The sequence below is a fragment of the Oncorhynchus keta genome, chromosome 18, assembly GCF_023373465.1.
Source record: "Oncorhynchus keta strain PuntledgeMale-10-30-2019 chromosome 18, Oket_V2, whole genome shotgun sequence".
Lineage (NCBI taxonomy): Eukaryota > Metazoa > Chordata > Actinopteri > Salmoniformes > Salmonidae > Oncorhynchus > Oncorhynchus keta.
In genome coordinates, this window is record NC_068438.1 from 44,035,668 (window position 1) to 44,048,865 (window position 13,198).

The 13,198-nt window shown below is 41.3% G+C and overlaps 1 protein-coding gene across 1 annotated transcript in view; it reads left to right on the top strand.

Moving 5' to 3' along the window:
- The window catches only part of LOC118394464 (ventricular zone-expressed PH domain-containing protein-like), a 172,276-nt gene that overhangs the window by 136,055 nt on the left and 23,023 nt on the right, over positions 1-13,198 (top strand). Inside the window, exon 14 of the mRNA XM_052468455.1 lies at positions 11,599-11,735. Coding sequence (XP_052324415.1) covers positions 11,599-11,735 — 137 coding nt within the window. The remainder of the gene's footprint in view (positions 1-11,598; positions 11,736-13,198) is intronic.

A 13,198-nucleotide genomic window follows, 5' to 3' on the forward strand; every position in this document is an offset into this window, starting at 1 on the left:
ACCTGTTCTCATCTGTCTAATATAACACACCTGTTATCATCTCTCTAATATAACACACCTGTTCTCATCTGTCTAATATAACACACCTGTTCTCATCTGTCTAATATAACACACCTGTTATCATCTCTCTAATATAACACACCTGTTCTCATCTGTCTAATATAACACACCTGTTCTCATCTCTCTAATATAACACACCTGTTCTCATCTGTCTAATATAACACACCTGTTCTCATCTGTAATATAACACACCTGTTCTCATCTGTCTAATATAACACACCTGTTCTCATCTGTCTAATATAACACACCTGTTCTCATCTCTCTAATATAACACACCTGTTCTCATCTGTCTAATATAACACACCTGTTCTCATCTGTAATATAACACACCTGTTCTCATCTGTCTAATATAACACACCTGTTCTCATCTGTCTAATATAACACACCTGTTCTCATCTGTAATATAACACACCTGTTCTCATCTGTCTAATATAACACACCTGTTCTCATCTCTCTAATATAACACACCTGTTCTCATCTGTCTAATATAACACACCTGTTCTCATCTCTAATATAACACACCTGTTCTCATCTCTCTAATATAACACACCTGTTCTCATCTCTCTAATATAACACACCTGTTATCATCTGTCTAATATAACACACCTGTTCTCATCTCTCTAATATAACACACCTGTTCTCATCTGTCTAATATAACACACCTGTTCTCATCTCTAATATAACACACCTGTTATCATCTCTCTAATATAACACACCTGTTCTCATCTCTCTAATATAACACACCTGTTATCATCTGTCTAATATAACACACCTGTTCTCATCTGTCTAATATAACACACCTGTTCTCATCTGTAATATAACACACCTGTTCTCATCTGTCTAATATAACACACCTGTTCTCATCTGTCTAATATAACACACCTGTTATCATCTGTCTAATATAACACACCTGTTCTCATCTGTAATATAACACACCTGTTATCATCTCTCTAATATAACACACCTGTTATCATCTGTCTAATATAACACACCTGTTCTCATCTGTCTAATATAACACACCTGTTCTCATCTCTCTAATATAACACACCTGTTCTCATCTGTCTAATATAACACACCTGTTCTCATCTCTAATATAACACACCTGTTATCATCTCTCTAATATAACACACCTGTTCTCATCTCTCTAATATAACACACCTGTTATCATCTGTCTAATATAACACACCTGTTATCATCTGTCTAATATAACACACCTGTTCTCATCTGTAATATAACACACCTGTTCTCATCTGTCTAATATAACACACCTGTTCTCATCTGTCTAATATAACACACCTGTTATCATCTGTCTAATATAACACACCTGTTCTCATCTGTAATATAACACACCTGTTCTCATCTGTCTAATATAACACACCTGTTCTCATCTGTCTAATATAACACACCTGTTCTCATCTGTCTAATATAACACACCTGTTCTCATCTGTAATATAACACACCTGTTCTCATCTGTAATATAACACACCTGTTCTCATCTGTCTAATATAACACACCTGTTCTCATCTGTAATATAACACACCTGTTCTCATCTGTAATATAACACACCTGTTCTCATCTGTCTAATATAACACACCTGTTCTCATCTGTAATATAACACACCTGTTCTCATCTGTAATATAACACACCTGTTCTCATCTGTCTAATATAACACACCTGTTCTCATCTGTAATATAACACACCTGTTCTCATCTGTAATATAACACACCTGTTATCATCTCTCTAATATAACACACCTGTTCTCATCTGTCTAATATAACACACCTGTTCTCATCTGTCTAATATAACACACCTGTTCTCATCTGTAATATAACACACCTGTTCTCATCTGTCTAATATAACACACCTGTTCTCATCTGTAATATAACACACCTGTTCTCATCTGTAATATAACACACCTGTTCTCATCTGTAATATAACACACCTGTTCTCATCTGTAATATAACACACCTGTTCTCATCTCTCTAATATAACACACCTGTTCTCATCTGTAATATAACACACCTGTTCTCATCTGTAATATAACACACCTGTTATCATCTCTCTAATATAACACACCTGTTCTCATCTGTAATATAACACACCTGTTCTCATCTGTAATATAACACACCTGTTCTCATCTGTCTAATATAACACACCTGTTATCATCTGTAATATAACACACCTGTTCTCATCTGTAATATAACACACCTGTTATCATCTCTCTAATATAACACACCTGTTCTCATCTGTCTAATATAACACACCTGTTCTCATCTGTAATATAACACACCTGTTCTCATCTGTCTAATATAACACACCTTTTCTCATCTGTAATATAACACACCTGTTCTCATCTGTAATATAACACACCTGTTATCATCTCTCTAATATAACACACCTGTTCTCATCTGTAATATAACACACCTGTTCTCATCTGTAATATAACACACCTGTTCTCATCTGTCTAATATAACACACCTGTTCTCATCTGTAATATAACACATCTCCATATGTGAAAATGGGGCGTTTGTATGTTTTGTAGTAAAAAAAAATGGATAAAGAAAAGTGTTTCCAATTACATCATCGGGGTGCAATGTGTGATTTTAACCAACTGTGATTAGGCAGGAACCACTTATCTTCCTCTGTCTTTTTACTACAAAACGTAGAAACGTACCATTTTCACATATGTTGATGTAGGGATGATGCTGGAGAGGATGAATATGAAGTGTACATATTTTTTTGAAATGTCCTTTTAAGGTGAAAGGCCACCCCTTAAGCTTTTCTTTGTCTCATTCTACCCTGTCAACGATCTGTCATCACCCTCTTATTTTCCAACGCCATCCATTCCCTCTCTAGGGCCACCACACACACACCATATGTCACCAACCTCTAATTGGAACAGATTGCTTTAACTGTGAAGTGTAATCATTTATCCACTTTAGTTTTGTTCTCTCAGGTAGTTATTGCTGATTGCACTGGTATGTATTAATAATCCCATGTGGCTTGTGTGTGGTGCACGGTATAATTGGGGTGGTCGGTGTGTCTGGTGTGTGTGTGTTCACATGCGTAACCACACTTGGTGGGATCAGAAACAGGTACCCCCGCCACACTGCCCCCTCTCTCCCGAGCTTTCACTCACCTCCAGTACACACACACACACACACACACACACACACACACACACACACACACACACACACACACACACACACACACACACACACACACACACACACACACACACACACACACACACACACACACACACACACACACACACACACACAGGCTAATTAACTTGTGTAGCTTATTATGAAACACTTGAATAAGCTAGTATAGGCCTACTATTTATTTATTTTGTCTCAGATGATTATTGCCTGCTGGACTGATACTCTCTCAACTTATCCTGTTGGGGCGAGTGACTCTTTGAACTTACAATGGTTATCCCCAAGTTATATATTTTTCTTGTGCTTTATGCTATTTGCCTCATGACTCCCACCCGCTTTGTTGACTATGAACTTGCTTGTTTACCCAACCGTGGGACAGACTAGGTTTGTTCCCACACTCGGGACTCTGACTCTCTATTGGTTACACAGACTCTTGGCCTCCCATCCTATTCTAACCACCTCTCACCTGCTTTGTATTCATGTTACCTGATGAAATTGCTGTACAATATGATCTTGTTGCCATCTGATGCACATTCAAATATCATTAAAAAATCAACAATGCAGAGCTTTACCTGTCCTCTGCCGTGCCCTGCTTCTATTACTGCTGATGATATCTGGAAATGTGCTTGTACACCCTGGCCCATCTACTATTGCTAGCCCCAATTCTGACTTGTGCTCTGATATCTGCTTCACTGATTTCTGCTCTCGTAAAAGCCTGGGTTTTCTGCACTTCAACACTAGAAGCTTATTACCTAAAATGGATCAATTGAAAATGTGGGTTCACAGTTCCAAACCAGATGTATTGGTCATTACTGAGACGTGGTTAAGAAAGAGTGTTTTGAACACTGATGTTTACCTTTCTGGTTATAACCTTTTTCAGCAAGACAGATCTTCCAAAGGTGGTGGTGGCAATCATTACCAAGGATCACCTTCAGTGCTCGGTTGTCTCCGCCATGTCTGTCCCCAAACAATTTGATCAGCTGGTTTTAAGCATTAAACTTTCAAATGGCTCTGTGTTGACTGTTTCTGGGTGTGATTGTCCACAATCAGCACTGGCCTGTGCCCTACCTGCCCTAAGCTCGTTCCTGGCCCCTTACCCTAAGTCTGAATTTGTCCTGCTAGGTGACTTAAACTGGGACATGCTTAAACCACCTGACCAAGTCCTAAAGCGATGGGATTCTCTAAATTTTCTCTGATTATTACCAATCCCACAAGGTATGACTCCAACACCCAAATAATCCTGATAGGTATCAGTCCAGTGTTTTCTATAATGACCTTAGTGATCACTGTTTTATAGCCTGTGTTCGTAATGGCTGCTCAGTGAAACGACCTGTCCTGATTTGTCATAGACGCTGGCTAAAAAACTTTAATGAGCAAGCCTTCCTTCATGACCTGGCCTCTGTAAATTGGTTTAGAATCACCTCAAGAATTCCATTTTGCGAAAGTCTCGGCACATGCATACTCAGGCTGTCTGGCTCCCGTTCAGGCAAATGATTAATAAGTGCACTCAGGCTATCCTGAAGGCCGAAGTTAGTTACTTTAAGGAGCAGTTCTCTCTGTGGGTCTAACCCCAAGAAGTTATGGAAAACAGTTAAAAGACCTGTAGAATAAAACCCTCCTCCTCACAGTTGCCCATGTTCCTTAATGTTGATTGTGTGGTTGTTACTGACAAGAAGCACATGGCTCAGCTCTTTAATCACCACTTCATTAAGTCAGTATTCCTATTTGACTCAGCCATGCCTCCTTGCCCATCCAGCATTTCCTTATCTCCCACCCCTTCTAATGTGACTATCCACAATGTTCTTCCCTCTTTTTCCCCTGCCTCGCTACAAAGTTTCTCCCTGCAGGCTGTCACTGAGTCCGAGGTGCTAAAGGAGCTCTTGAAACTTGTCCCCAAAAAAACATCTTGGTCAGATGGTTTAGACCCTTTCTTCTTTCAGGTTGCTGCCTCTATCATCGCCAAGCCTATCTCTCCTTTCTAGGGAGGTTCCCATTACTTCTCCAACCTTTTAAACCTGTCTCTCCTCTCTGAGGTGGTTCCCATTGCTTGGAAGGCAACCACAGTGTGTCCTTTATTTAAGGGGGAAGATCAAGCTGATCTTAACTGTTATAGGCCTATTTTCATTTTGCCCTGTTTATCAAAAGTGTTGTCAATAATCAACTTACTGGCTTTCTTGATGTCTATAGTATTCTCTCTGTTATGCAATCTGGTTTCTGCTCAGGTTATGGATGTGTCACTGCAACCTTAAAGGTCCTCAATGATGTCACCATTGCCCTTGATTCTAAGCAATGTTGTGCTGCTATTTTAGCTATGCTTGTTAAGAATTACTTCCTCAGGGCTATGTAGAGATAGATGACTACTATGTGGTCCTTCTGTAGCTCAGTTGGTAGAGCATGGCGCTTGTAACGCCAGGGTAGTGGGTTCGATCCCCGGGACCACCCATACGTAGAATGTATGCACACATGACTGTAAGTCGCTTTGGATAAAAGCGTCTGCTAAATGGCATATATTATTATTATTATATTATTTTCATTGACTTGGCCAAATCTTTTGATACGGTAAACCATTCAATCGTTGTGGGCCATTCAAAGACTCAATCATGGACACTCTTACTGACTATTGTGACTGCTTCGCATGATGTATTGTTGTCTCGACCTTCTTGCCTTTGTGCTGTTGTCTGTGCCCGAATAATGTTTGTACCATGTTTTGTGCTGCTACCATGTTGTGCTGCTGCCATGTTGTGTTGCTACCATGTTGTTGTCATGTAGTGTTGCTACCATGCTGTGTTGTCATGTGTTGCTACCATGTTGTTGTCATGTAGTGTTGCTACCATGCTGTGTTGTCATGTGTTGCTACCATGCTTTGTTGTTGTCTTAGGTCTCTCTTTATGTAGTGTTGTGGTGTCTCTCTTTATGTAGTGTTGTGGTGTCTCTCTTTATGTAGTGTTGTGGTGTCTCTCTTTATGTAGTGTTGTGGTGTCTCTCTTGTCGTAATGTTGTGGTGTCTCTCTTTATGTAGTGTTGTGGTGTCTCTCTTTATGTAGTGTTGTGGTGTCTCTCTTTATGTAGTGTTGTGGTGTCTCTCTTTATGTAGTGTTGTGGTGTCTCTCTTTATGTAGTGTTGTGGTGTCTCTCTTTATGTAATGTTGTGGTGTCTCTCTTTATGTAGTGTTGTGGTGTCTCTCTTTATGTAGTGTTGTGGTGTCTCTCTTTATGTAATGTTGTGGTGTCTCTCTTTATGTAGTGTTGTGGTGTCTCTCTTTATGTAGTGTTGTGGTGTCTCTCTTTATGTAGTGTTGTGGTGTCTCTCTTGTCGTAATGTTGTGGTGTCTCTCTTTATGTAGTGTTGTGGTGTCTCTCTTTATGTAGTATTGTGGTGTCTCTCTTTATGTAGTGTTGTGGTGTCTCTCTTTATGTAGTGTTGTGGTGTCTCTCTTTATGTAGTGTTGTGGTGTCTCTCTTTATGTAATGTTGTGGTGTCTCTCTTTATGTAGTGTTGTGGTGTCTCTCTTTATGTAGTGTTGTGGTGTCTCTCTTTATGTAGTGTTGTGGTGTCTCTCTTGTCGTAATGTTGTGGTGTCTCTTTATGTAGTGTTGTGATGTCTCTCTTTATGTAGTGTTGTGGTGTCTCTCTTTATGTAGTGTTGTGGTGTCTCTTTTTATGTAGTGTTGTGGTGTCTCTCTTTATGTAGTGTTGTGATGTCTCTTTTTATGTAGTGTTGTGGTGTCTCTCTTTACGTAGTGTTGTGGTGTCTCTCTTTATGTAGTGTTGTGGTGTCTCTCTTTATGTAGTGTTGTGGTGTCTCTCTTTATGTAGTGTTGTGGTGTCTCTCTTTATGTAGTGTTGTGGTGTCTCTCTTTGTGTAGTGTTGTGGTGTCTCTCTTTATGTAGTGTTGTGGTGTCTCTCTTGTCGTAATGTGTGTTTTGTCCTATATTTTTATTTATTTTCATTTTTCATCCCAGCCCCTGTCTCCGCAGGAGGGCTTTTGCCTTTTGGTAGGCTGTCATTGTAAATAAGATTTTTTTTTTAACTGACTTGCCTGGTTAAAGGTTAAATTAAATAAAACAAAAATAAATGTGAGGTAAACTCATGGGAGAAAGGGCTTGCTGAAATAACCCACACAGTAGGGACTTCTTTGTGGCTAAAATGGTACTCCCACACTGTCTTTACCTGGCAGATCTAAGGGGACCTTTTTACTATTCTGATGTGGCAGTCATCCAATGTAAATGCATTAGGGTCATAATGAATCACTAGCTTTGCTGCCTGTGTGTCTATTGCCCTCGGTTCTGGTGTTTGTCATTCTATGCACCTTGGTAGTGTTAACATCTATTAAAGTAGCCACTCCTAGCCTCGGTACCAGTCTGTTTCTAGTCTCTTTAATAGCCTCGGTACCAGTCTGTTTCTTGTCTCTTTAATATAGCCTGGGTACCAGTCTGTTTCTGTTCTCTGTAATATATATAGCCTGGGTACCAGTCTGTTTCTAGTCTCTTTAATATAGCCTGGGTACCAGTCTGTTTCTGATCTCTTTAATGTAGCCTGGGTACCAGTCTTTTCTAGTCTCTTTAATATAGCCTGGGTGCAGGACTGTTTTTGATCTCTTTAATATAGCCTGGGTACCACTCTGTTTCTAGTCTCTTTAATATAGCCTGGGTACCTGTCTGTTTCTGATCTCTATAATATAGCCTGGGTGCTGGACTGTTTCGGTTCCTTATGGAATTGTCATGCCAAACATTTGATAAATGTCTATAGGCTTGATTGAGTAGGCAAAAGCTCAAACAGGTCTGGGACCAGGCTATGTCACTCGTGGGTCTATTGTCTTTGATTCGCTAGCCACTGTAGTAACTCTCTGGTACAGTAGTAGCCTCTGTAACTGTTACAGTAGTAGCCTCTGTGACTGGTTCACTAGTAGCCTCTGTAACTGGTACAGTAGTAGCCTCTGTGACTGGTACAGTAGTAGCCTCTGTGACTGGTTCACTAGTAGCCTCTGTAACTGGTACAGTAGTAGCCTCTGTGACTGGTTCACTAGTAGCCTCTGTAACTGGTACAGTAGTAGCCTCTGTGACTGGTTCACTAGTAGCCTCTGTGACTGGTACAGTAGTAGCCTCTGTGACTGGTACAGTAGTAGCCTCTGTGACTGGTACAGTAGTAGCCTCTGTGACTGGTTCACTAGTAGCCTCTGTGACTGGTTCACTAGTAGCCTCTGTGACTGGTACAGTAGTAGCCTCTGTGACTGGTACAGTAGTAGCCTCTGTGACTGGTACAGTAGTAGCCTCTGTGACTGGTTCAGTAGTAGCCTCTGTGACTGGTACAGTAGTAGCCTCTGTGACTGGTACAGTAGTAGCCTCTGTGACTGGTACAGTAGTAGCCTCTGTGACTGGTACAGTAGTAGCCTCTGTGACTGGTACAGTAGGAGCCTCTGTGACTGGTACAGTAGGAGCCTCTGTGACTGGTACAGTAGTAGCCTCTGTGACTGGTACAGTAGTAGCCTCTGTGACTGGTACAGTAGTAGCCTCTGTGACTGGTACAGTAGGAGCCTCTGTGACTGGTACAGTAGGAGCCTCTGTGACTGGTACAGTAGTAGCCTCTGTGACCATAAATAGTCTTGATACGTAGGTGAGACAGTCTAATAGCAGGCATGTCCATACAGATCCCTGTTCCGTAGAACCACACATCTCTGATGGATACCTACAGTAGGTAATAACTGTTTTCAGATGTCTTTGTTTTCACCTTGTTATGAAAATGCTGACTATGCATTGTAGACAAACACAGTATTTAAAAGTTGCATGGTGCCATTTAAAACAGTGAAATTCCTTCCCAACTCTTAACGATGTTGGAGAGAGAGAGAGAGAGAACTCCCAGGTTGTTTTCCTCTCCTAGGGGGGAAAGGGAGCAGCAGTTGGGACTTGATCATCTTCCTAAGTGTTAAACCATTGGAATGCTTTTGAAGTGAAAGGTAAGCATAGCCTAGTGGTTAGAGCAGTGGACTAGTAACCAGAAGGTTGCAAGTTCAAACCCCCGAGCTGACGATGTACAAATCTGTCGTTCTGCCCCTGAACAGGCAGTTAACCCACTGTTCCCAGGCCGTCATTGAAAATAAGAATGTGTTCTTAACTGACTTGCCTGGTTAAATAAAGGTAAAATTTAAAAGAGTGTGTGTGGTTGTCCACCACCCTCTGTCTGTCTCTTTTCGTCTCCCTCCCCCCCTGTCTATCTGACATATAATTAAATGCTGTCCATCTCCATTCCACGTTGATTCAACATCATCACATTGATTTTGTTGGTTGAAATGACGTGGAAACAACATTGATTCAACCAGTTGTTTTGCCTGGTGGGACTGGACTGAAGGAGTTTTGGCTACCGTTCTCTTTGACAGGAGAATTTCACTGAAGCACAGCATCTTCAGCCAAATCTCAGATTAGATGGAACTCTGTCTTATCTGTGGTAATTCTATTTTTAAGACACTAGTCTCCTGCGTGGCACAATACAGAACATAGGGAGGGGAGTATACAGAACATTGGTATAGGGGAGGGGAGTATACACAACATTGGTATAGTGAGGGGAGTATACAGAACATTGGTATAGGGAGGGGAGTATACACCACATTGGTATAGGGAGAGGAGTATATAGAACATTGGTATAGGGAGAGGAGTATATAGAACATTGGTATAGGGAGGGGAGTATACACCACATTGGTATAGGGAGAGGAGTATACAGAACATTGGTATAGGGAGGGGAGAATACAGAACATTGGTATAGGGAGGGGAGAATACAGAACATTGGTATAGGGAGGGGAGTATACACCACATTGGTATAGGGAGAGGAGTATACAGAACATTGGTATAGGGAGGGGAGTATACAGAACATTGGTATAGGGAGGGAAGTATACACCACATTGGTATAGGGAGGGGAGTATACACCACATTGGTATAGGGAGGGGAGAATACAGAACATTGGTATAGGGAGGGGAGAATACAGAACATTGGTATAGGGAGGGGAGTATACAGAACATTGGTATAGTGAGGGGAGTATACAGAACATTGGTATAGGGAGGGGAGTATACAGAACATTGGTATAGGGAGGGGAGTATACAGAACATTGGTATAGGGAGGGAAGTATACACCACATTGGTATAGGGAGGGGAGTATACACAACATTGGTATAGGGAGGGGAGTATACAGAACATTGGTATAGGGAGAGGAGTATACAGAACATTGGTATAGGGAGGGGAGTATACAGAACATTGGTATAGGGAGGGAAGTATACACCACATTGGTATAGGGAGGGGAGAATACAGAACATTGGTATAGGGAGGGGAGAATACAGAACATTGGTATAGGGAGGGGAGTATACAGAACATTGGTATAGGGAGGGGAGAATACACCACATTGGTATAGGGAGGGAAGGGGAGTATAAACCACATTGGTATAGGGAGGGGAGTATACAGAACATTGGTATAGGGAGGGGAGTATACACCACATTGGTATAGGGAGGGGAGTATACACCACATTGGTATAGGGAGGGGAGAATACACCACATTGGTATAGGGAGGGAAGGGGAGTATAAACCACATTGGTATAGGGAGGGGAGTATACAGAACATTGGTATAGGGAGGGGAGAATACAGAACATTGGTATAGGGGGGGAGTATACACCACATTGGTATAGGGAGAGGAGTATATCAGAACATTGGTATAGGGAGAACATTGGTATAGGGAGGGAGAATACAGAACATTGGTATAGGGAGGGGAGTATAGAGAACATTGGTATAGTGAGGGAAGGGGAGTATAAACCACATTGGTATAGGGAGGGGAGTATACAGAACATTGGTATAGGGAGGGGAGTATACAGAACATTGGTATAGGGAGGGGAGTATACACCACATTGGTATAGGGAGGGGAGTATACAGAACATTGGTATAGGGAGGGAAGGGGAGTATAAACCACATTGGTATAGGGAGGGGAGTATACACCACATTGGTATAGGGAGGGGAGAATACAGAACATTGGTATAGGGAGGGGAGTATACACCACATTGGTATAGGGAGGGGAGTATACACCACATTGGTATAGGGAGGGGAGAATACAGAACATTGGTATAGGGAGGGGAGTATACAGAACATTGGTATAGGGAGGGGAGTATACACCACATTGGTATAGGGAGGGGAGAATACAGAACATTGGTATAGGGAGGGGAGTATACAGAACATTGGTATAGGGAGGGGAGTATACACCACATTGGTATAGATACTGTATAGGCCTATTTGGCTGTTCCTGTGAATATAGACAAGACTAAAGAAAAGCAGGTGATAAAAGTGAGTGGATGTGGATCGCAGCTGATTGAGCGTTATGTTGTTTTGATTTGTCTCTCCAGTGGTGAACGAGGATGGCCAGCCGCTGATAGAGGGGAAACTGAAAGAGAAGCAGGTTCGCTGGAAGTTCATCAAACGCTGGAAGACTCGCTACTTCACCCTGGCAGGAAACCAGCTCCTCTTCCGGAAGGGAAAATCTGTATGTATCCCTTTCAAACCTTTCAATACTTTAATTAAGTGTGATAATAAAACATCTAGTTTGTTCCTAAGTGTTTGTCCTATATCTGAGAGACATAAGAAAGGTAAGAAAATGTTTTTATTTTATTTTTTACTTGTATTTAACTCTGTATTTTTGGCACTAAACAAATCAATTAAATTTGTATTTGGCACGTATTTAACAGATTTTATTGCGGGTGTAGCGGAATGCTTGTATATACAGTCTCCATAAATACCTTACCAGTCAAAAGTTTGGTCCTACTCGCCTCCTCATTCAAGGGTTTTTCTTTATTTGTATTCCTACATTGTAGAATAATAGTGAATGCATCAAAACTATGAAATAACACATATGGAATCATGTAGTAACCAAAAAAGTGTTAAACAAATCAAAATATATTTTTGATTCTTCAAAGTAGCCATCCTTTGCCTTGATGACAGCTTTGAACACGCTTGTCATTCTCTCAACCAGCTTCATGAGGAATGCTTTTCCAACAATCCTTGAAGGAGTCCCCACATATGCTGAGCACTTGATGGCTGCTTTACCTTCACTCTGTGGTCCAACTCATTCCCAACCATCTCATTTGGGTTGAGGTCAGGTGATTGTGGAAGCCAGGTCATCTGATGCAGCACTCCATCCCTCTCCTTCTTGGTAAAATAGCCCTTACACAGCCTGGAGGTGCATTGGGTCATTGTCTTGTTGACAAACAAATGATGTCCCACTAAGCGCAAACCAGATGGGATGGAGTATCGCTGCAGAATGCTGTGGTAGCCATGCTGGTTAAGCGTGCCTTGAATTCTAAATAAATCACAGACAGTGCCACCAGCAAAGCTCCCCCACACTGTCACAGCTCCTCCTCCGTGCTTCACGGTGGGAACCACACATGCAGAGATCATCTGTTCACCTACTCTGTGTCTCACAAAGACACGGAGGTTGGAACAAAAAAATCTCAAATTTGGACTCATCAGAACACATTTCCACCTGTCTAATATCCATTGCTCATTTCTTGGTCCAATCAAGTCTCTTCTTCTTGGTGTCCTTTTTTAAATGTATGTTTTAATTTAACTAGGCAAGTCAGTTAACTTCTTTGGGATAGGGGGCGGTATTTTGACGTCCGGATGAAAGTGTGCCCGAAGTAAACTACCTGCTACTCAGGCTCAGAAGCTAGGATATGCATATAATTGGTAGATTTTGATAGAAAATACTCTGAAGTTTCTAAAACTGTTCAAATAATGTCTGTGAGTATAACAGAACTGAAATGGCAGGCGAAACACAGAGGACAAACCATCCCCCCAAAAAAATGTTTTCATCCTACCACTGATTTCAATGGCTGGCACTTTTATAATAGGGCGAAATCGTGCCCGATTGCAGTTCCTAGGGCTTCCACTAGATGTCAACAGTCTTTAGAAAGAGTTTCAGGCTGGTTTTTGGAAATATGAGGGAGAAGA